Source organism: Dama dama, chromosome 5 (genome assembly GCF_033118175.1).
Source record: "Dama dama isolate Ldn47 chromosome 5, ASM3311817v1, whole genome shotgun sequence".
NCBI classification, from domain to species: Eukaryota; Metazoa; Chordata; class Mammalia; order Artiodactyla; family Cervidae; genus Dama; species Dama dama.
The window spans coordinates 27,261,723-27,285,545 of NC_083685.1; the positions used below are offsets into that span (position 1 = coordinate 27,261,723).

A 23,823-nucleotide genomic window follows, 5' to 3' on the forward strand; every position below is an offset into this window, starting at 1 on the left:
CCCCCACCTCCTTTATACCACGGTGCAAAGGCTCCCCCAAGCGTCCGCCGGGTGCGCTGCGACTGCCGCTCCGGGTCCCCACCAGTGACCGCGAATCCGTGCTCAGCTCGAGGTCCGCGTTCGCGCGGTCTGAAGGGAGAGGAGGGGTCCGTCCCCCGGGGGGCGGCCCCGAGCTCCGAACTCTGTGCTCCCGCCCGCAGGCCTCCGCCTCCCCCAGAGCCGTCCGGGGACACTCGAGAAGTGCCTTCCTTCGGGCCGCCGCAGCCAAGGTCCCGGTGTGGATTCGCCGGGCGGGGGCGTGTGTGGAATCTGAGCATCCTCTGGGGGGCGCGGGACTCTGGCGGGAGCGGGACGCGGACCCTTTAAGGAGGGGCGGGGCGAGCGCCGCCGGCGGTCATTAGCATATATTAGCATGTCCCGCCCCGCCGCTGGGAGGCGGCGCTGGGCTCAGTCGGGCCGGGAGCCGGGCGCGGGCGCGGGGCGCACGGGCGCGGGGGACTGCCACCTCTGCGCCGCCCGCCCTTTGAGCGCGATGCGGCGCCGCGCCGCCCGGGGACCCGGCCCGCCGTTCCCCCGGGCCGGGGTCACGCCGCTGCCGCTGCTGCTGCTCGCGCTGGCTGCCCGTGGGGGCTGCGCCGCGCCCGCGCCCCGTGCGGAGGACCTCAGCCTGGGAGTGGTGAGTGTGCGGCCGGGAGGCGGGCTCCCGCGGGCCAGGGAGACACCATCAGGGTGCCTCGACGCCTGCGGGAACCCGGACGCCCTGGACCCATTTCCTGGGCGGGAAAGCTGAGGCTGGGTCGTAGGCTGAGTGTCTGACGCGCGCCCACCCGGATCTGGGAGAGGCGCGCTGGGTCCCTCCTTGGCTGCGTGCGCTGGGAGCCCGCCGCAGTCACAGGAACCTGCGGAGGTTGGCGGCTTACCTGGCCGGAGCCCTGTCCCCGACTACGTGCAGCCCCAAAGAGGCCCCTGAGGCGGATGGGACAGCAGTCGCAGCCGCCCAGAGCTGGGCGTCCCGCGTGCGTTCCCAGTGGGAGTGGCGGGGGTGGGAGGTGCGCACCCACAAGAGAGAAAAGGACGGAGCTGCGGAGTGTGGGCGCCCCAGAAAGCTGGTGGTTTCGAGTTTGCTCCGTTGAGGATGTTGAGGAACAAGGGAACCGACCCCCCAACCCTCCACTAGGCATGGATCTTGGCCCTATTTCCTGTTCCCTTCCACCCCCAGGACGGCCAGCCTTGCCTTGCCACCCTTGTCCCCGTCCTGAACCTGATGAGCTGCCCCCCCCCCCCACCCCGCCATTCGCAGCCTCGGATGTAGCCCCACCACCTTATCTTGCGCTTCCCCTCGCCCAGTATCAGCTGTGTCCCACTGGCTTGGAAACCATACAGAGGGGCTGCGCAGTGGCCTCTTCCCACGTCCCCTCCCCAGTTCAGTCCGCCAGGCTTGGAGCCTCCTCGTTGGGACTTGAAAGATTTAGATCACACTTTATAGGTCTCCACCCCCAGGTCCGGGGAGGCTGGGCGTGGGCACATGGGGGCCGATGGATTAAGCAGATTCCTTCTGAGGCTTCCGCCCTGCAGTTGCCCTCACTTGGGCTCCCTGCCTCCGCACCTGGCCCTCGGCAGTCTCCTAGAAGGGTGCTGGCAGGGCTCCTCTCCCAGACTATTAGCATTCTCGAGCTTCAGGTGGATTTCAGGCCAGTGCAAGCATTTAGGGGGCATCCACAGCCCCGAGGTTGGCAGGACTTGGCCACAGGCTCTGGATGAGGAACAGTCTCTGGCCACCCCTGCCCAACTGCCCCAGCCCCTCTGCAGCCATCTGGGAGGGCACAGCCCCAGTCTGTGCTGTCTGCACTTGAGGGACCCCGAGAGCCGCTTCCTCCCAGCCAAACTGCTCTGAAATTCAGGTGCCTTTACCCGCCTCTGGGGCTTGGGGTGTCCTGAATCCCCTCTTGGGGTGCAGGCTCTGAGGGCATCAAATCTCTAGGTCTGGGCTGGGTGGCAGTAGAACCAGGCTCTCACCTTCCAGCTTTGAGGGTTACTGGGGATCAGGCCCCCACCAGTCAAGTTCATTTATCAGACGCAGTGCTATTGTGAAGTTTCTCGACGCCCACCCAGAGGGAGCGGGTCAGGTACATTCCTCCTGGTTTGCACCTCCATGCCTCCTCCTCTGTCTGCTCCCCTGGCTTCCCCGGCACCAGGGGTTCCCCCGGCCCCACACCCTGTGGGAGGCACTAGGCCGGGGATGTGGCCCCTCAGTCTGGAGCCCCAGAGACTGCAAGGCTTTGGCATCCGGCCCAGCTGGTAAAGAGCAGAGGTTGCTGCCCCTGCCGGGAGAGGCCCCCACCAGGAGGCCAGGTCTCTTCCAGGCTGGTGTGGGAGAAACCGTCCTGCATCCTGCCCCCAATTTGCGGGCAGAGGGCGGTCTCTGGCGGTCTTCCGGGGAATGACACCTCAGTGCATCAGACCCAGAGGTGCAGGAAGACCAGCAGGGATTTGCAAGGAGGAGGGGGGAACTCCTTTCTACCCACCCTCTGCAGACCGCCCCCGGGGGCCCACTGACTCTGGATATTCAGGTCTAGGGCTGCCAGCGAGGAGAAGGGCCCCTTTGTAAGTGTGACCCAGCTTCTGCCAGACAGAGCCGTGCCCAGCGGGTCTCTCAAGCGCTGGCTGCCCCCGGGAGGGGCTCCCTGGCCCAGCCGCCGGAGCATCAGAGGAAAACAAAGCACCGGATTGAGGCCCGCTGCGCCGGCCCAACAGCAGGCTTTCAGGCCGCGGTGGAGCGGGACAAAAGAGCCCCATGCCCTCCTGGGGTTGTCGGCTGAGCCGCAAGTCCTTCTGGGCCCGTTTTCATTATTTTATTTCTGAGTAAGTAACATCCACAGCAAAATATTCAGGCCATACAGAAGGGTCCGCAGGGGCGATCGTCTCCCTTGTTTCCTAAGTATTCTTCCAGAGGTTGTCTGGGCACATTAAAGGGCATGGGGCCTCGGCCCCTTATTTCTATGGATGACAACCTGCTGTCCACTGCTGCGTGTCCTGCCGTTTTCACTTCCCAGTCTGTCTTGGGGAACGGTTGGTACTGGAACGTCTTTATCTGCCGGGTTCTTTCTGTCCACCCATCGCATTTCACTGCATGGATGTGACTGACATCCGCTAGCCAGACCCCGGCCCGGACGTGCAGGCTGTTCCTAATATTTCACCGTAGTCAGGAGCGGCCGGAATGCCCAGTTACTGCGGTGTGAGTATGTGAGGGGCTCAGCCCTGCAGGAGCCTGGTGACAGGCATGCATGGGACATGTCACGAGTTGACAGATTTGCCAACCTCTAACTCTGAAGTTTGGACTTGCCTGATGGCTCAGTGGTAAAGAATCCGGCTGCCAATGCAGGAGACGCAGTTTTGATCCCTGGATTGGGAAGATCCCCCAAAGAAGGAAATGACAACCCACTCCAGTATCCTTGCCTGGAAAATCTCATGGACAGAAGAGGAGCCTGGCGGGCTACAGTCCATGGGATTTCAGAGTCAGACATGCCTTAGCAACTGAGCACACACCTCTGAAGTTTGTTCTCAGGTTTCTATCCCAGCAACAAAGTCTGTGAGCTCTTTTGCCTCATACCACGCGTGTCGGCAGTTCTTTTGGTTCTCTGACTATGGTCTGTGACTGAGAACGCGTGAGGGTAGCCGGGAATCAGCAGGGCCCTCTTTCAGTGGCCCAGGGGGCTGGGCACGGGCTGGAACACCTGTGAGCACCTGTCCCCCTGCAGGGGTGGGGAGGGGGTGACGGGGGCAGCCATCACCCTGGCCTCAGCCAGTGGCCTCTGGGTCGCTGCTTTTCAGTGCCAGCACCCAGGCAAGCCTGTGGGCGCTTGATGTGCTCAGAATCCGCGTCAGACCTGGTTTGGAGCCAGGAATATTCCTCTCAGTGCAGTCAGGGAATCCAACCAAGGTGACAGGGGCAGTCTCCCTGAGCTGCAGGGGGAGAGCCTCAGCTCCCAGGTCTCCCGCCCACCCCTCCAGAGCTTGAATTTAAATGTGAAGGTCTTAGGACCCAGCTGGTAGCTGGTCCTCTCCCCGGCCCACCCCCCCCCCATTCCCACCCTGCAGGCATGTTGTCAACAAGTGAGTTCATTTCCCGGACACTCATTGCCCTGGGTATCTGGATGACTGAGAAGTCTTTGTGGCACTTTCGTAGGGGCCCATGTAGTATGGGCGCGACCATGCTGGACGCCTGTGGTCTGAGCCCTGGGAGTGTGGACTCTGACTAAGCAGGCCGGTGACCAGCCTGGCCGCTGAGGAAATGTCATTGCTCTTTCAAGAGCTCTGGAACCAGCCTCTGGGCGAGGGTCCCAGGCTGCTGTCTACCAGTCTCGGGGAGTGGGGTTTGTGCTGGGCCTCAGTCTCCTTATCTGTAAAATGGGGCCATGAAAACGGAATAGTTGGGATATTAGCTGACTGATGCCCCTGAATCACTCACAACAGCGTCTTGTGAAGTAAGCTGCCTTCACACGCTGAGGGGGGAGTGTGGAAACAGGGGGACAGCTGGGGAGCAGTTAGGGGCTCACCAGGGTGCTTGCTGACGCAGTGCCTTCCTGAGGGTTTCCGAGGGTGCTCCAAGCACACCACGTGGTTTTTGCCTCTTGGTTAATGGTGGCTCAGAGCTTCCAGTGAGACACTCCGGGTGCAGAGTCTGTGCCGTGCACATGAAGGGTGACAGACGCATCTGTCACACACTAGCTCACAGCCTTCTGGGTCCTTTCCAGACACCATCTTGCTCTCAGGAGGGAAGGACAGTGGTCTGGGTAGGATACCAACGCCACTTCCCCTCCTCACCTGGCCCACTCATCAATTCCTCCACCCTCTCTTCTCTCTGTACCCTAGTCCCACCAGTGCTTTCTGTTCCCTGAACTTCCCACACTGGTTCCAGGCATGGGGCCTTTGCACTGACTCTTCCCACTGCCATGAATTTTCATCTTGGCTCATCACCTAGCCAGCTCCTCCTCATCTTTCAGGGCTCTGCCCCACGCCACCCCACCAATCACCCATTTAAAGAGCCCCTCCACACTATCTCACTTCTATTAGCACAGGGTTCCTGGGAATAGGCCCTGAAGCTAGAGAGCCTGGGTTCCCATCCCACCTCTATCCTGTGCTGTGTGACTGTGAGCAAGTATCCTGACCTCTCTGCCCCTCAGTTTCCTCATCTGTAAAATGGGCATAATAGCCCCTACCTATGTGATCATTGCATCAGTTCTTTATTGAGCACCTGCTGTGTGCCAAATGTGAATTGAACCTCATGGACCACACACCCCTGTCCTCACAGTTTTCCCCTATGGCTGCTGTGAACATAACTCAATAATCATTGGCCATTAGGATCACTTATCATAGTTACCACCCATGACACTTGTTTTTCACGTGTTTAGTATTGGTCTTTCCTACAAGACTGTCCCTCCTGGGTGGACGGCAAGGTGGGATCTCCCCAGGTCTTTGCTGTCCCGCCAGCACCTGGCACAGGGAGCCCTCGATGAGGGTGTCCAATGGATGGATGGACTGTCCGAGGGGGGTCTGGGAGTACCCCCCTGGGGAAGATGCTGGGATGAGGGATCATCCCAACCACAAGCAACCCCCGGAAGAATTCCCACCCTGCTGGGGGGCCCCCAGGTCCTTTCTCTCTGGGTCTTTATTGGCTGGACATCCAAGGGAGGGTCACACACAGACTCGAGCCAGGGCCGCACTGTGTGACCACGGGCCATTTCTGCAGCTGCTCCTGGGGGTGGGGGGTGACACCACCCTCGTCGGCGCTGGCAGATGAGTGAAGGTCAGAGATGGCAGCACTCAGTGGGTGCTGAAGGGTCTGTTATTATTTGGGTCTAGGGGCCGGTGCTCTAAGCTGCTGCCCGCCCACCTCCATTGTCCCTGATGCTGTGGTGGTGTCTGCACTGCCCTGGCCTCCATTTCCTTGTCGGTGCCCTGGGACCAATGACACCCACTCTGCATTCCCCCACGAGGCCGGTGGAGTCCAGTCAGTGACGGAGCACGAAGTGGGGGGCGGACAGTTCAGCCATGTGTCCCCACGGTCCCCACTGGCCCCAGGCCCCTCACAGCCCATCAGGTAGGTGTCCTGGGGTCAGCTCGCTTCACTCCCGCCCTGGTCCCACTGCCAGCACGCAGGGTGAACCCTTCTGTGCCTCCATTTCCCCGCCTGAAAATGGGGCAAGAGTGGCCAGGCCAGGGCTGGGGGGAGGACCTACAGAGGCACTGCACACAGTAAGCGCCTCTTGTTTTCTGGCACCGTCCACATGCATTACAGCAAGGCCTTCCTCACCCTGCAGTCCAGCCATCCGTGGCGAGTTGGTTTACCAAGTCCCCTGGGAGCCAGCGCTAGGGCCGTGGGTTGAAGGCTGACCCGCTGGGCGGAGGGACTGCTCAGGACATAAACACGAGGCCTCTTTGTGAGGGCGATGGCCCACTTGCCTGTGACTCTGATGAGGTCAGGAGGGAGTTTTGTGGTGTGTGCGTTAAACATCGTTAGCGCTGTGAACAGACGCATGTTGTGTCAACCAGTGATAAACAATACAGAGAAAAATAAAACCAAGCAGGCGGGGGCTGGGGGGATGGGAAAGCCATGGGAAGGATGGTAGGTGGCTTCATCTGGTTTGTGGGAGGGGCCCCCCACCCCCTGCCAGTGCCTTGGGTAGAGCACCCACATCTCTAGGCCTCAGTTTCCCCATCTGCAGTAATGGCTCAGCTCACGGGGGTCCTGGCAGGGAGGAGGAAGAGAGCACATCCTTGGCTGTTAGGGATTACCCATGATGAGGCAGCCCCTGCAAGTTTGGGGCTCCCCCTCCCCCCCTCCTCTTGGCCTTCTGGAAAGTTCACCCTCCACCCACACACTCTGGTTGCCCTGGAGACATGGTCGCCGTGGTGACGGAAGGAGGACCAGTGGGTGAGCACAGGAAGGGGCTGGCCCCAGGCGACCCACGGGCTCTGTAGGTATTAGGGGGCGAGGGGCGGGACTGGAGACAGCTGGGTGGACAGGGGTTCTGGGCCCCCACCCCAGGGGCTGACATTTCATGGGTACTACTGTGGAAGCGGGCAGGAAGAGGGGCTGCAGTGGCTCCAGGGGAGCCCTAGGCAGGGCATTTGGCAGCTTTTGCCCTGTGCAGGGACCTCAGCCCTGAGGTTGAGTTCTCAGCCTGGTTCCCCTCTGATGTTCCAGCCTGTACTACCAGGGGGAAAAAAATTAAACCCCAGCCATTTGGGAATTTTTGTCTCCCCTGAATCGGGATGAGCTGGCAAGTCAAGAGGGAGAGAGACAAAGAAACGAGTTTTTAGACACCCCCTCCCTCCCTGGGCTCCAGAGCTGTTCCTTTCCAGCAGTGATGGGGGCTTCTTGTGTGGACACGTGTTTCCACGGAACAGGGGAGAACAGGATGGCTCAGGGCTGAGCTGCGGTCCCCATGGGCTCTTCAGGACCAGCAACCCCCTCTAAACCCACCAGAGATTTGTCCTGTTGTCACACATCTCCTGAGGATTTTGCCCCCGATGCCCCCCACCCCCTCCAATGGCCCTCACCGCCCGCCAACCCCCTTGAGCTGAGGGTTGTTCCCAGCCCCCATTCCTCGTCCAGGAATCAGTGCAGAAGCCCACCAGCTCTGTGGGGGGCCAAGGGGAGGAGGTGGGGTGAGGGTGTGAAAGGAGGGGACTGGCTTTGTGATGGGGGACTGGCTGCACTGGGGGCAGGTGGGACAGCTGAGCCCAAGCCTGTGGGGAGGGGGAGGGGGGCCCTCCCTCCCGCCAGCCCCCCAGATCCCATCAGCATGCTTGCATGCTCTTGCAGCCAGCAGGAACTGCAAACGGCAGTGCTCCAGGGCCTGGGCAGGTACCAGCAGCTGCTGACCATGGCCAGAGCAGTGCCTGGCCCAGGGCAGCACGTGCCCCAGTCCTGCCCTCAGTCTGCAAGTGGACACAGAGCCCGACCACTTGGACCTGCAGCTAAAACCTCCTGCTTTGCAACGTTCGCAAACATTTCCAAACCACCTGAAGTACTCTTGAGGCCTGAAGTCCAAAAATGTGCATGGCCTCCCAGCAAGGCTCACAGGACCAGAAGAAGCCACTCCTTTGTAACCCCCATGGAGCCCTGGGAGGGCTGGGAGCAGCAGGGGGCTGCTTGGGCCAGACACGCAGCTGTTATCCCAACCTATAGCGTGACAGCTGGGAGGTGTGTGGTCCTCCCAGGGTGTCTCAGCCCCAACCCACCCAAAGCAACTGGCCTGGGTGGGGAAAGGCTCTCACCTGAGTAGATCATTACCTGGTAGGAGAAATGGGACCAGCATTCTCACCTAGCATCGTGTACCATCAGAGGAAACTCTGGAGGACTTTCTGGAGGAGATAGCCTCATGGTGCTGAACAGCCCCCAGCTCTTTAGCTCAGGCCTGCAGTGTTATCAAAGAGCTGCAAAATGTGTTTGTGTTTTCTGATGTCCAAAAGGAAAATGGCAGAATCAAGATTTTAAAATATCTTTAAAATTGTCCCCAAAAATGTGTAGCCACAAATACACATCTGTCTTTTTTTATAATTTTTATTGTAATATACTTGATTTGGGCTTCCCAGGTAAACCCTGCCTGCCAATACAGGAGATGTAAGAGAGGCATGTTCGATCCCTGGGTCCGGACGGTCTCCTCGAGGAGGGCATGGCAACCCACTCCAGTGTTCTTGCCTAGAGAATCCCACAGACGGAGGAGCCTGGCGGGCTAGAGTCCATTGGGTCGCAGAGTTGGACACAGCTGAAGTCACTTAGCATGCACACATGCCCATAGTTGATTTACACTGTTGTGTTAGTTTCCGCTATATAGATAGCTCTGTGAATAAAAATACACACCTGTAACATGAAATGCTCTCTTGGGCATTTCTGGGACCCAGTGATTAGCCATGAGACTCGCTCGGTACATCTTATTGATAACTGACAGGATGCATTTTTAAATAATTTTATTTATTTATTTTTGGCTGTGCTGGGTCTTCATTGCTATGTGAGCTTTCCTCTAGGAGCGTTGAGTGGGGGCTCCTCTCTGGTTGCCATGCGTGGGCTTCTCATTGCGGTGCCATCGCTTTAGAGCTGGGGCTCTGGGGTGCACGGGCTTTGGTAGTTGTCCCATGTGAGCTCAGTAGTTGTGGCACACAGGCTTCATTGCTCCACAGCATGTGGGATCCTCCCAGATCAGGGATCAAACCCGAATCCCCTGCATTGGCAGACGGACTCTTTACCACTGAGCTACCAGGAAAAGCTCCCAGGTTGCATTTTAGTGTGTTTGAAGTGATATGAAGGGAGGTCCTCCTAAAAGAAGGATGCTCAGGGGTGCGGAGGTGCTAGCACCGCAGAGGGCAGAGCCCTGAGTGGAGATTGAGCCTTTCCGCCTATTCGTCTGAGCACAGGATGACACTCGGGTGTGTCCACTGGTTGCTGTTCCCTGTCCTGCCACACAGCCTAATAGGGGCTCCCAGACCTGAGAGGGGCCTCCTATGTCCCCCAGTTGGGCACATTCTGGGAGGCCTCCTTTCAAAAGTTGGGGAGGAAGTCAAGGAACAGAGAGAACCCCAGCGAGGACTCAGTGTTTCCTGGAAAGCAGGGGTGGGGAGTTGGGGGGTGGGATCTGGCTGGTTCTCTGCAGGTGTATGCAAATTATATGCAAATCATTGAGGACTCTCCTGGTCAGTTGAGGCTCCTGGGCATCCCTGGAGGTGGGGGCCATAAATCCCCAGGGCAAGGAGTCCATAGGCAGGAGCTATATACTCACCAGCCTCCTGGGGGCCCTGTAGGTGGTGTAAATGAATAGAGCAGAAAAATAAAAAGTAGACCTGCAAGTCAGTACCTCTCTTGAAGCCTGGTCTGGAAGGGAGTGGAGCTCAGAGAATTGCCACAACCCTCCCTTCCAGCCACCCACGGGTCTTCCCCAGACTGGCTGGTGAGCCTGCCCCCTGGCGCTGCGTCCACGTGGCTGAGTGTTTTTCACGGGGTTGTCACCCAGCTCGGGAAGTGGGCGCCTGCACCATTTGCCTTTGAAGAAACAGCAGCCCCCCAGGGGGTCCCCATGGATGGCATCAGTGCCTCCCTGTCTCCCCAGATGGTAAAGGTGACTGGGCCAGGGAAGGGGGCTCTGTGTGTGTCCATGGCATAAAGGGTTGTCCTCATTCCTGCTTCGTGCTTGGCTCAGGGGTTCCCTCTGGGGCACTTTGCACAGACCTGTCCCCTGACAACCAGCGCCACAGGAGGGTGCCTGTGTCAGGGGCTGACCTGAGGGTTTCCACGTTCTAACTCGTTACATCCTCACTTCCACAGGTGAGGAAATGGCCTAGAGAGAGCACTGACTTGCCTCAGTTGCACAGTGAGGACAGGGCTTGGTAGGATTTGAACCTAGGCAGCCTGGTTTCAGAGTCTGGGCTCTTAACTCCTGGGCATGTGCAGCACATGGCCAGATTCTTAAAACCAGTTTCTGAGCCCATTACCCTTCTCAGCGTGGGTTTCAGAGCTTGGGTCCTGAACTGCTGCTTCACTGCCAGCTCAAGGCCTGAATTTGGCACTCGTGATGTTAAATAACCTTTTAAAAATTTCAATTTTGTAAGTGTCCCTTGGGCATTTTGCTGTCGCAGGAGGAGGGAGGTGGGGCAGGCTGCCATGAACAGTTGTACAGGTTGTACACTGCTGAAGCCCATCCCATCTAAGGGGCATCATGTTTATCAAGACACTTCCGCAGCCGCCCGTAAAGAAATTTAAGGAAGGAGCAAGAGACTAGTGGGCAGTGGGCAGGGGCTGGAGTGTTGGGCTGAGCTGGGAAAGGCCTGCCCCTTACAGCAGTGGGGGCCCCAAGCCATGGCTCTTCTGTGGGGCTGAATCTCCACCTCCAACACCCCTCACTCTGCTCTCTGCCTGCAGGAATGGCTGAGCAGGTTCGGCTACCTGCCCCCAGCGGACCCCGAAACGGGACAGCTGCAGACCCCAGAGGAGCTGTCCAAGGCCATCGTGGCCATGCAGCGGTTCGGAGGCCTGGAGGCCACCGGCGTCCTAGGTCAGTCCTTGGGGTTCAGTGGGAGATGGGTGCCAACCTGGTTTCTCCCAAGTACCCCTGCAGCCTGCCTTGCTGTTCTGGGACAAGGGGGAGGATTCTTGCTGCCTGGGGGCCCTCCATCATCCCTGTCCCTTCCCCATCGCCATCCCCAGTGTGGGCACGGCAGTGGGTGAGTGTGCCAGCTATTCCCAGACCCCATTTCCATACTTAGAGCAGGGATCTCAAACTCCATGCCATGGGCCAGGCAGACCAGGTGTGGGAGTGAGTTCTGGCCACCCAGGCCCCTGTTAAGTCTTGCCCCATCAGGGGTGGGGGGCAGCCCTGTGCTGTCAAAACTCCCTGCTTTCCAAGGGAAACCAGAAATCTGGGGTGTTTATGCAATGCCCTACTCTTTACATTTTGACAACAAATTCCAGTTTTGTAAAGATTCTTGGCAGGGCTGGCCGATCAAAACATGTTTGTCCCCTGATAGTGGGGCCTGACGCAGCTGCAGACCCAGGCCTCGTCCCCCCAGACCTGGTGCGGGGAGCCAAGGGGACCAGATTTGGGCTTGGAGCCCACTCTCAGGGAGCTGCTGGGAATGCCCATTTGGGGGTGAGTGTGCACAGGACCGAACTCTTGACCTCTGCCTGCCCGCCTGCCCCACAGATGAGGCCACCCTGGCGCTGATGAAAACCCCTCGATGTTCCCTCCCTGACCTCCCGGCTGCGGCCCCAGCTCGAAGGAGACGCCAGGCTCCAGCCCTGACCAAGTGGAACAAGAGGAACCTGTCGTGGAGGTGGGCAGGGCTTTCCTGGGGTCTGGGTGTCACGAGGGCAACCAAAATGAATACCCACAAACCAAGGCTGAAGAGACAGGATTTTGTCTTCTTGCTTCTAGAAGTCAGAAGCCCAAGATCCAGGGGTCACAGGGTGGTCCCTTGGAGGCTGTGAGGGAGAGTCCGGCCTGGCCTCTATCCAGATGCTGCAGGCAGCTCTGGGTCCATGGCTCCGATCCCTGCTTCCGTCTCCACACGGCCTGCTTTCATGTCTGTGTCCCCTTCTGTCCCTTATAAGGACCCTCACTGGATACAGAAAGTGAAAGTGTTAGTCACTCAGTCGTGTCCAGCTCTTTGCAGCCCCACGGACTGTAGCCCACCAGGCACCTCTGTCCATGGAATTCTCCAGGCAAGAATACTGGAGAGGGTTGCCATGCCCTTCTCCAGGAGTTCTTCCTAATCCAGGGATTGAACCCGGGTCTCCCATATTGCAGGCAGATTCTTTACCATCTGAGCCACCGGGCCGCCCTAATCTGGGATGACCTCATCTCCATCCTTGTCCCGATGACATCTGCAAATCCCATTTTCAAATCAGGTCCCCGGTGCCCCACTCGAGGCAGAATGTTCCTGGGAGTGCACTGCAGCCTGGTCGGGGGTGCTGGGCCTGTCCGCACGGCCTGACCCTGGGCTCTGACCCTGCCCACCCCAGGGTCCGCACGTTCCCACGGGACTCACCCCTGGGCCGCGACACAGTGCGGGCGCTCATGCACTACGCGCTCAAAGTCTGGAGCGACATCACGCCCCTGAACTTCCACGAGGTGGCCGGCAGCGCCGCCGACATCCAGATCGACTTCTCCACGGCCGACCACAACGACCGCTACCCTTTCGACGGCCCAGGCGGCACAGTGGCCCACGCCTTCTTCCCGGGCGACCACCACACCGCAGGGGACACACACTTCGACGACGACGAGGCCTGGACGTTCCGCTCCTCAGGTGTGTCCGGGGAAGCCCTAGGGGCCCTGCGTCACACACCCTGACCCCCGATTGACCCATGATGGTGTAGGGAGTCACACCAGTGCCCCGATACTAGAAACCGCCATGGCCTCCCCCTGAGCCAGCCCCCCGCCCCGAGCCCAAAGCTGTGGGCACCTGTCCAACTCAGGAGGACAATGCTGCGGTCCTTGTCCAGGCTGATCTCACCAGCCATCTCTGGCACGGGCAGCCCGCCTGGCCAACCCTGGCTGGGATATGACTCTGTGAGTTCAGCTTGTCCTCATCCTGGTCTCCACTTCCAAGAGAGAGTGGGAACTTGCAAGGTCTCTGCAGGCCTGGGCACATCACCACTTCTGCTAGGTCCCACTGGCCAAAGAAGTTGCAGGCCCCCAGGTTCAAGGCGGGAGGAGGATCATAGCCGAGGAGGAGCATAGGGTATGACTATAGACAGGGGAGTGGGGACCCTTGAGAGGGTGGTCTCTATATCAGACTGAGGAGCCCATCCCAGCTGGAGGAACCAGCAGGGGTCCTGTAGAACCTGTAGGTTCTGTGCCATGGTGGGACCTGGGGAATCTGTTCAACTCTGCGGGGCTCGGGGAGCTTATAGTGACCCCTATAACTTGGCTCCTGGTGGCCTACAAAGCCTGAAGTATTTACCATGTAGCATTTACAGTTTGCCAGCCTTACTGTTGAGTGGCACACGTGGGGTGGAGAGACCGAGAGACCCCAGGGCCTGAGATGCCCCTGAAGATCCTATCGGGCCTCTTAAGAACCTGAGTGACTCCACAGAACCCCTCTGTCCAGGACCTCCACAACCATCCTGGCGGGCCCATCACATCCCACCCCACAGGTCCAGTCCCGGTGGCCCAGCAGGAGCTGGCAGCCCCTCCCCCGACTCACCGGCTCCTGTGTCCGCAGATGCCCACGGCATGGACCTGTTCGCGGTGGCTGTCCACGAGTTTGGCCACGCCATCGGGCTGAGCCACGTGGCAGCCACACGCTCCATCATGCAGCCGTACTACCAGGGCCCGGTGGGTGACCCGCTGCGTTATGGGCTCCCCTATGAGGACAGGGTGCGCATCTGGCAACTGTACGGTGAGTCCACCCCCCGAGAGCCGGCACGGGCCACCGGGGGTGGGGACAGCATGCTGGGGACCCCCGAGCCCGGAACCCCACGGAGGAGAACTGGTTGTATTTTGTGCGCTGTGTGCCCGGGACCTGCACACGCTGGCTGCCCCTCAGTATGTGTGGAATGAATAAACAGGTGATTTCTGTCACCAGGGGCTTTTCACAGAGCTTGTCTCAGACCCCCAGGCAAGCTCCCATGTTCAACCCCCAGGAGGTTTCAGGTTGTGACAGCTGACATTGATGATGACCCAGGGCCCGTGCAGAGCACTTACGTGTACTAAGTCATCCAGTCTTTACAAGCTGTGAAGTCCATACTGCACCCCTACTTAAAGATGGGAGGGCTAAGCCAGGACCAGCCCAGAGCCAGGGGTCACATCAGGAAATGTGGCAGAAGGAAGCCTGTCCTGGGAGCTGACAGGAGCCTGGGGGTGGGGCAGTGATGGACCCTCCCCCATATACCTCCCCATCTCCACACTGGTCTCCCTCACCCCCACCCCAGTCTGTCCCTCACCCACAGCAGCCAAAGCAATTCCCTTAAAGCCTGGGACGGAGCCTCTCATCTGGGTGGAGGGGGAGGTCAGCCTCGCTTTATGCCCCATTGCAGCCCCTCCCCTCCACCCAGGCCCCTCCCCTGCTTCACTGTTGCCTTTGACATCTGTGGACTTTTTTTCCTTGAATTTATTTATTTTTTAATTGCAGGATAATTGCTTTACAATACTGGTTTTATTTCTGCCATACATCAACATGAATTAGCCATAGGTGTACCTCTGTCCCCTCCCTCTTGAACCTCCCTCCCTAAATGTAGTAAAATTTACCATTTTTACCACTTCAGAGCAAACTATTTAGTGACATTTGGCACATTAACCGTGTCGTTCAAGCATCATTTCTATCCGCTTCTAGAACTTTTTCATCCCCCCACCCCGCCTCCCTCTCCCGCCTCCCCCATTAGCAGTCACTGCCCAGCCCCTGGCAAACACTCATCTCCTTTCTGTCTCCATGGATTTGCCTCTCTGGACAGTTCAGATAAATGGAATCCTGCAGTGTGTGGCCTTTTGTGTCTGGCTGCTTTCACTTAGCATGTGTTTTCAAGGGTCATCCCCGTCATAGCATGCATCAGTAATTCCCTCCTTTTTACGGCTGAATAATTTTATTTATCCATTCTTCCGGTGATGGACATTTGGGTTGTTCCCACCTTTTGGCCGTGATGAATCATGTTGCTATGCACATTCATGTGCAGCTTTTTGTTTGAATACTTGTTTTCTGAAACACTTGTTTAAGTCATCAAGGCACCCATGCCTTCTGCTCATGCATCTCGATGCTCAGGCTTGGGTGGGGGGGTGAGCGTCTCCCCTGTCCTGCTCACCACCACAGTCCAGCTCCTGACTCAGTGCAGGCGCAGTGCCTGCCCACCCGGTGGCCTCGATTCCATCCTGGCAGCTCCAGAAAGGGTGGTGGGGTCTACAGGGAGGCGGGCATGCCAGGTTCAATGCAGCCTCCTGGTCTCCACAGGTGTGCGGGAGTCGGTGTCCCCCACGGCCCAGCCGGACACCCCAGAGCCTGAGGAGCCACCCCTCCTGCCGGAGCCCCCTGACAATCGGTCCAGCACCCCGTAAGCTGTGGGCCCCTGTCTCCACTCTGCAGCCAGCACCACTCCCAGCAGTGGCTTAGAGTCCTGAGCTCCAGGTCATCTGGGCCTGCTGAGCCCTGAGAAACGGTTTCTTTTCTTATGGACAGAAGTGGAGGTGTTGCAGGAAGGGGGACCCCTTCCAAGGCCCAAAAGTGGGCTTGTGTCTAACACCTGGAAATGAACTGTCTGCGGAGACACACTTGCTGACAAAGCAAGAGACTTTATTGGGAAGGGACGCCCAGGCAAAAAGCAGAAGGGTCAGGGAACCCAGGAGGACTGTTCTGCCATGTAGCTCCCAGTCTCGGATTTTATGGTCATGGGGTTAGTTTCCAGGTTGTCTTTGGCCAATCATTCTGACTCAGAGTCCTTTCTGGTGGTGCACACATTGCTCAGCTGTGATGGATGCCAGTGAGAAGGATCTTGGGAGGTGTTAGGACACATGGTGTCACCTTCTGACCTTTCCCGAACTCTTCTGGTTGGTGGTGGCTCATTAGTTCCATGTTCCTTACCAGGACGTCCTATCATAAACTAACTCACACAGATGGTTACTGTGGTGCCTGGCCAGGGTGGCTGATTTCAGGCAGTGTGCTTCCCCTAACAGAAGGGACAACTAACCACCCAGCCCAGAACTGTGCAGAGGCATTCCTTTCAAACCCACGATTTCCTCCCCGCCTTTGTCACAGTCATCTACGGCTGTGTAACAAACAGCCCTGCCTTGTGACATCAAACCACCACCATGTCGGTAGGCTCATGGATCCTGTGGGTCAGGAATTTGGACAGGGCACAGGGGGATGGTCAGCTCCACAGTGTTGGGAACATCTACTGGGGACTAGAATCCTCTGGGGGCATCTTGACTCGGGTCTGGTGCCTGGGCTGGGCTGACTCAGCTGGGCACTCCTCTGTGGCCTGTGCTGGAGCCTGGACTCCTAGAGTCGGTGTCCCAAGGGAGTGTCTGGAGGGTTGGCAGTGCCAGAGGCCAGGCGACAGCTGCCTGTCTTTTAAGGCCCAGCCTCGGATTCATCTCGCTCTGTAGTAAAAGCAGCAGCCGGAGCCCACCTATGCTCACCACCCCAACCCCCCCACCCCGGGTGGAACAAGTGCCACAGAATCTGCAGGGGGCCATCCTCATCCACCCCCCACCTCTGCCCTCCCAGCTTCCCTGCCCCTTTCACGCTCACACAAAACAAACAGAAATCTATGTATTTAGGCTTCCGTGGCTCAGTTTGGTTTTGAGGTTTGGCTTTCCAAGAGTGGAATGTTTTTATGCTTTTCCCACTCAGCTGTTTGTGGTGAATTTCCACTGAGGTCAACAGCTGTTGCTTTATCTTGTGTTGTTATTGTTCTTCATTGCACTTATTGAATAAGTAACACTTGTCAGTGTACACGGCTCCAGAGGCACAAAAAAAGCACCCGCGGTGAAAAGTTAGTGCTCACCGCTGATGGACCAGCCCACTCCCCAGGGCACGTAATCGTTGATGTGCGTGTCCTCCCAGATAGATTCTACACGAGTATAAGAAAGTTAAGCATGTAGACATACATGTGTGAGCCCAGTGGGACGCTGGTGCGCTAGTCTGCACCACACCTCTGGCCCCAGGGCCCGTGGAGGCCTCTGTGTCTGTGAAGACACCTGGTTCTCTGAGCTTGAGCTGATGGTGCACATGTGCCTGTTTATTTTTTATTTTATTTATTTATTTTCTTGGACACACCACATGGTGTGTGGGATCTTAGTTCCCCAACCGTGGATTGAACCCGGAGCCCCTGCAGTTAGGAAACTCGGATTCCTAACCACTGAGCCGCCAGGGAAGCCCCCTGCACTTCCCTGTTTGTTAAGTTCTGGATCAGTGGGCATTTAAGTTCCTGATCTTTTGTCCTCACAAATGATGCTGCTGTGAATGCTGTCAGTGGGTAGAGCTGCAGACTCAGAATCAGGGGACCCAACAAGTAAGCTCAGGATTTCCGTAGAAAGCGCCCAGCTGGCTTCTCGATGCTTCACTGGCAGCGTTGAAGGCGCCTGCTCGTGCTTCCTGACGCTCACTCGCTCAGTGATCCATCTTCGCCAACCTGAAGGGCCAGAATAAGACTCGTTTTCACCCACTTTTCTCTCTTGACTAAACTGCTGCGGTCAGTGAGCCTGCAGGCGGTGATGCAGGATGAGGGGGTCCTTGGAGGAGGCTTATCCTGGTGGCCTTGGGCCACCTAGCTCCCCAGGGCGGCTCAGCTCAGATTGGGGCTGCCTCCCTGCCCTGCCCTCTCTCTCTGCCCCCAGGCCCAGGAAGGATGTGCCCCACAGATGCAGCGCCCACTTCGACGCGGTGGCCCAGATCCGCGGCGAGGCCTTCTTCTTCAAAGGTAACCCCCGCGGGGTCCAGCAGCCGGCAGACAGAAAAGCGGGTCCCACCCTGGGCCCCAGACCGGCCACCTGCAGCCCCACCCCCTGTGTCCCCCAGGCAAGTACTTCTGGCGGCTGACCCGGGACCGCCACCTGGTATCGCTGCAGCCGGCACAGGTGCACCGTTTCTGGCGGGGCCTGCCGCTGCACCTGGACAGCGTGGACGCCGTGTACGAGCGCACCAGTGACCACAAGATCGTCTTCTTCAAAGGTGGGCGGGCCCCTACCCGGGTGCCTGCCAGGCATCGCTGACCGGGGGACCGCAGCCCTCACTCCCCAGGACCCCCAAGCGTGCCTCCGCCCAGGAACACTGGTCCTGTGCTTTGCTCTGTGGATCTAGAGCTCCGGGCAGAGAGCAGCTCATTCATTTGTGCACTCAGCCAATTTGTATTTATTGAGCACCTGCTGTGTGCCCCGCACTGAGGTGGGCACTGCAGGCACGCAGTGGGCAAAACATGGATATATCCCTGCCCTTGTTCTGGGGAGGGGGGGACACAGTAAGGGCCCACAAGTAATGAGGAAGTTAATTGCAGATAGACCTGAGGGAACAGCATTCCAGGTAGAGGGAACTGCCAGTGCAAAAGCCCTGAGGCAGGAACAGTCTTGCTGATTGAAAGACCTTAGAAGAGAGTGGTGAGGCTGGAGCAGAGTGAAGGATGAAGATTCAGGGGAGGCGATGCAGGTCAGGTTGACACCCGGGGGGCTGTGGGTGTCAGGCTGGATTTATTCTAAGCGCAGAGAGGAAACTGAGGACCTCCCTGGCCCATGCCCAGCTCCCCAGTCTCAGTCCAGGGTGACAGGGCCACTGGAGGAGGGGCGTCACTTCACCCTCTAACACCCCCTCTCCTGGGCTGGGCTGGGAAGGCACAGTTTCTGTTTCTGGGGAGCATGCTGTCTTTGGGGGGAGAAGGCAGGGTGTCCGCCTGCAGCAGGAGACCAAGCCCTGCCGATTCTGTGGGCACTTTGGGGCTCTGAGCCTTCCTCCATCTCATATGCATGGCTGTGCACACATACAGATGTGTTTTGGGGGATCTGTAGCTCCCCAGAGTGAAGCTATCCTGCTGCCCTGATCAAGCCTCTTCAGCCTGGCCTCCCTTGAATGGGGCCCGAGTTCACCTGCTTCACACCCACCCTGGCGCCACCACCCCCAACAGTAGAATCACTGTCTCCCAACCTGGATGCCTAAGGCGAGCTACAGTCATGGTGGTGGGACCTGCCTGGCATCTTCTAAATAATTTGGATTATTTCTCAGCGTTTATAACTCAGGAGATCCCTATGAGAAACCATAGCTCTGTCCTGAAATGTAAGACAGTGTGGGCACTTGGGGCCTGTGCATTTGCCTGGCAGAGTCAGCTGCAGCAGGTCAGGCTGCCCTGTCCATGTCACCCACGCCAGGCGCCCACTTGGAGGAAAACCTCACAGCCCTTTTCGTTGTTTGTATGGGGCCCTTTCTGCAGCTGTGCCATCCTTTTCTTCAGTGGTTTTCAGTCTCTGACAGAGGATTTTTTAGAAATTATTATGGTTTAAAAAAAAACACATAATGTAAAATTTACTATCTTAACCACTTTTAAATGTACAGTTCAGGAGCATTCACCCTGTATCCAACCATCACCACCATCCATCTCTACAGCTTCTTCATCTTGCAAAGCTAGCTGAAACTCTGTCCCCTGTAAACACTACCTCCCCACCCCCCTCTCCCAGCCCCTGGCACCCACCACCTCACTTTCTGTTTCCATGGATTTGATCACTCTAGGGACCTCACACGGTGGAACCGTACAGGATTTGTCCTTCTGTGATCGGCTCATTTCACTGAGTATAAGGTCCTCCAAGGTTCATCCATGTTGTAGCATGTGTCAGAAACACCCTTCTTTTTTTTTAAGGCTGAGTAAAATTACATTGTCCTGGAGGAGGAAATGGCAACTCAATCCAGTAGTCTTGCCTGGGAAATCCCATGGACAGAGGAGCCTAGTGGGCTCCAGTCCATGGGGTCGCAGAGTCAGACAGGACTGAGAATGTACACAACACAATGAATGTTCCATTGTATGGATGGACCACATTTTGTTCATCATCTGTTGATGGACACTTGGGTTGCTCTCACCTCTTAGCTATTGTGAATAACCATGAGTGTACAGACAGCTCTTTTGGAGAACCTGCTTTCAGTTCCTTTGTGTATATTCCCAGGGGTGAGGTTACTGGATCCTGTACTAATTCCATGTTTAATTCTTTGAGGAACTGCCCGACTTTTCCACAGCAGCTGCACCATTTTACATTCCCACCAGCAGTGCCCAATTTCCCCACATCCTCAGCTACACTTGTTATTTTCTAGGTGTGGAGGGCAGGGGGAGGTTGATAATGGCCATGCTAGTGAGTGTAAGGCGGTATCTCATCATGTTTTGACATGCATGTCCCTGGTGATTAGTGATGTCAGAAACACATCTTCTCCTGTGCTTACTGACCATCTGATTATCTTTAGAGAACTGTCTATTCCAGGCCTTTATCCAGCCAAGGATTTTTTTTATGTTTTGCTTTATTTTTCCCAATTGTTTTCTAAATAAGTGGGCTAATTTTCGCTAAACCTGAGTGCGGGTATGGGGACATGACAACACCTGCTCAAACTTATTTCTCACATTCCCACCCTTCTGTGGCAGAATAGCTAGGGATGTTTCTAGAGCTCAAAGCTCAGGATATACCCAATAAGCATCTTAATCACACCATTTTTGGAAAGTTGTACAAACAGATTTGAAGTTCTTGGTGATTTCTCTGCTTCTGTGTAGTCAGACAAGGCTGCACCCAACCAGGTCCAGCTGGGCCTTGACCCAGCGCCCTTCCTGCCCATGAGCATATTCACCCACCTCACCGCAGAAGGGACTGAACAGGCCCCGCAGACCAAAATGGCTTGCCCGGGTGGGGTGGGGGTCTTGCCCCCAGCTGTGATGTGGCCGCCTTATCAGAGCCCACGTCCTCTGGCTGCTGCAGGTGTGGGACCCAGGCCGGCTCATAGCAGGTGCTCGGTGAATCTCAGGGGCACGCGCACATCGGGGTGTCAGCCCGCGGGAGAAGCAAGGGCTGGGGCCCCCGCCTGGCGGGCTGGACGAGCCCGGGCCCACGGCTCTTTCTCTCGCCCCCCCAGGAGACAGATACTGGGTGTTTAAGGACAATAACGTAGAGGAAGGATACCCGCGGCCTGTCTCGGACTTCGGCCTCCCGTCGGGCGGCGTCGATGCCGCCTTCTCCTGGGCCCACAATGACAAGACTTATTTCTTTAAGGACCAGCTGCACTGGCGCTACGATGAGCACACACGGCGCATGGACCCCGGCCACCCCGCCCAGAGCCCCCCGTGGAGGGGCGTCCCCAGCACGCTCGACGACGCCATGCGCTGGTCCGACGGTGAGCCGGGCAAGGGCGAATCCCTGGCAGCCTCAGCCTCCCCACTTGGGGTGTGGGGATCCGGGGGCACAGGGGGCGCCTGCCGCTCGTCCTTGGCCACAGACCTCCCCAGGGACCCCTTGGCCTACTCCTCTGGCGCTTGTTCACCTCTCCCCTCATCCCTTCCTTATCCCCGTCACCCTTCCAGCTGTAGCATCCTCACCTCTTGCTCCCACACAGGCGCGCTCAAGCGCGCAGGCACACACCCCAAGACATTTGCACCTTCGGTGCTTCCTCCTGGAACCCTATGCCCCGCATACCCACCCGGCTCCTCCCCCACTCGCTTCAGTCCTTGTCTCAAATGTCCTTGCAGCGCCCCCTGCCTGCAGTGAGAAGTACACCACCTTCCTACAAGGGCAATTCAGTCTCTCAGTCGTGTCCGACTCTTTGCGACCCCCATGGACTGCAGAACGCCAGACCTCCCTGTCCATCGCCAACTCTCAGAGTTTACTCAAACTCATGTCCAATGAGTCGGTGATGCCACCCAACCATCTCATCCTCTGTCGTCCCTTCTCCTCCGGCCTTCAATCTTTTCTCAGCATCAGGGTCTTTTCAAATGAGGTCTTTTCTTCACATCTGGTGGCCAAAGTATTGGAGTTTCAGCTTCAGCATCAGTCCTACAAGGGCAGCTTGTGTTCTAGTTTCAAAGCAATGTCCCCAGCATCTAGAAGAGTCTGGCACATACTAGGCTCTCAGTAAATATCCAGTGTGGTTGGGGGGGGGGGGGGGGGGGGGCGTGGACCAACAAACCAGAGTTACTTCATTCATGCTCCTGCCTCCAGGCGGCTCCGCGAGCTTTCCCAGGCCCCTTAAAGCTCTGAATGCCCACAGATGAGCTAGCCGGGGCCTGAGAACAAGACTCTGACTTTCAACTAAGACATTCTGCATCTCCTCTGCTGGCCCCGCAGCTCTCCCCTTCCCGGTCCTCCTGCTGTCTAGCCTGAGTCCCGCGTGCTGCAGCTGCCGGAGCTCAGGTGCCCGCTCTCTTCTCCCCTAGGTGCCGCCTACTTCTTCCGCGGCAAGGAGTACTGGAAGGTGCTGGACGGCGAGCTGGAGGTGGCGCCCGGGTACCCGCAGTCCACTGCCCGGGACTGGCTGGTCTGCAGAGACCTACCCGCCGACCCCGAGGGCACGGATGGAGAGGCCGGGGCCCACGCGCGGCCGGGACAGCGCGACCATAGCCGCTCGGAGGACGCCTACGAGGTCTGCTCCTGCACTTCCCTCGCCGCCCCTGCCCCGCAGGCCGCGGGCCCACTGCTGGCCGCACTGCTGAGCTTCCTGTGGACAGCGGCCCAGGCCCTGACGCTGTGACATTCGGTGCTGGCCTTCTGGCCAGGGCCCGGAGCTGCGAAGTGCAAGGACTGGTGCCAGCCCCTCCAGCGCCCTAGGCAAGCGTGGAAGCAGAGCGGACCCCGCCTCGCTGGTGGGGACGGGCGCCCCCTATTCCCGGGCCGAGGCCACCGGGTGCAGCCTCCCTAGCTCTTGCAGAGGCCAGCAGAGGGCGCTGCTCCTCGGGCGGTGGATGCGGAGTAGCGCTCTCCTGGCCTTGACTGCGGGCTGTGAGCTGGGAAGACTTCGCTACCGCCCTGATGGGGGCCAGAGCCGTCTTTTCAGCCTGTGAGTGACGGCATCTCACGGAGATTAACAGAAGATTAACATCTCATGGAGATTGACAGGAATGGGCAGGGGTGGGGGCGTTACATCTGGCCTCGGGGCCCTCAGTTCCGCAGGCCCTCGAAAGGGCAGCTCGGGGGTCCCACGGGCACCCCCCTCCCCATCACCGGACCGCACTGCTGCCCCTGGTGCTTCCGCCCACCCGTGCGGCTTCCTCTCCTGGTCCCTGTGGGCCTGCTGGTTGCCTTGATGAGGGCAGCCTCCCCACACACAGGCGCGCCCCCAAGCTGGGGCCGTGGTGGTCTTGTGACGCATTTCAAACAAACACGACCTCTTCCTGCTTCGTAACGGCTCAGACTCAGCTCCCTGATGCGCCCAGGTGGGTGGAGAGTGGGCAGCCTCTGGGCCTGGAAGGACTCTTGCAGCCCTGACCCCAGATCACCAGCACTCTGGAGTGGGGGGGCGGGCCTCCAGGAATGCCTGTGTAGTGGTCACCAACCCTTCCTGCCCAGCACCTCCTTGACTCCTCCAGGACCATCCCAGGTGGTTACACCCATTTCACAGATGGACAAGTTGAGGCCCGGTTCAGGGAAACGCACCTCCTGCCAGCAGGCCGGGGTCAGGCTGGGTCAGGTCTCAGAACCTGAGGTTCTGGCACGTTGGCCCAGCCCTCCCTGATGGATTTAGTGCCTACTTGCATGTGCAAGCACTGCTCTCAGAATGAGACGTGCAGAACAAGACAGGTTCTTGGGCGAGGCACCTGGGATGCCATATGCCACCCCATGTACCCCAGGGCATGGCCCAACAGGAAGTGTGGGTAGGTGGCTTGGCTGGCCA

The 23,823-nt window shown here is 58.2% G+C and overlaps 1 protein-coding gene across 1 annotated transcript; it reads left to right on the top strand.

Annotated features, from left to right (window-relative positions):
- Window positions 1-611: 611 nt before the first annotated feature.
- MMP17 (matrix metallopeptidase 17) lies at window positions 612-23,329 on the top strand. The gene is made up of 10 exons (XM_061140866.1): window positions 612-676; window positions 10,919-11,051; window positions 11,700-11,829; window positions 12,518-12,801; window positions 13,720-13,896; window positions 15,439-15,538; window positions 17,823-17,905; window positions 18,004-18,156; window positions 21,076-21,333; window positions 22,370-23,329. The coding sequence occupies exons 2-10, from the start codon at window positions 11,012-11,014 to the stop codon at window positions 22,681-22,683; spliced, it is 1,539 nt and encodes a 512-aa protein (XP_060996849.1). The 5' UTR covers window positions 612-676; window positions 10,919-11,011; the 3' UTR covers window positions 22,684-23,329.
- The last annotated feature ends 494 nt before the right edge of the window (window positions 23,330-23,823 follow it).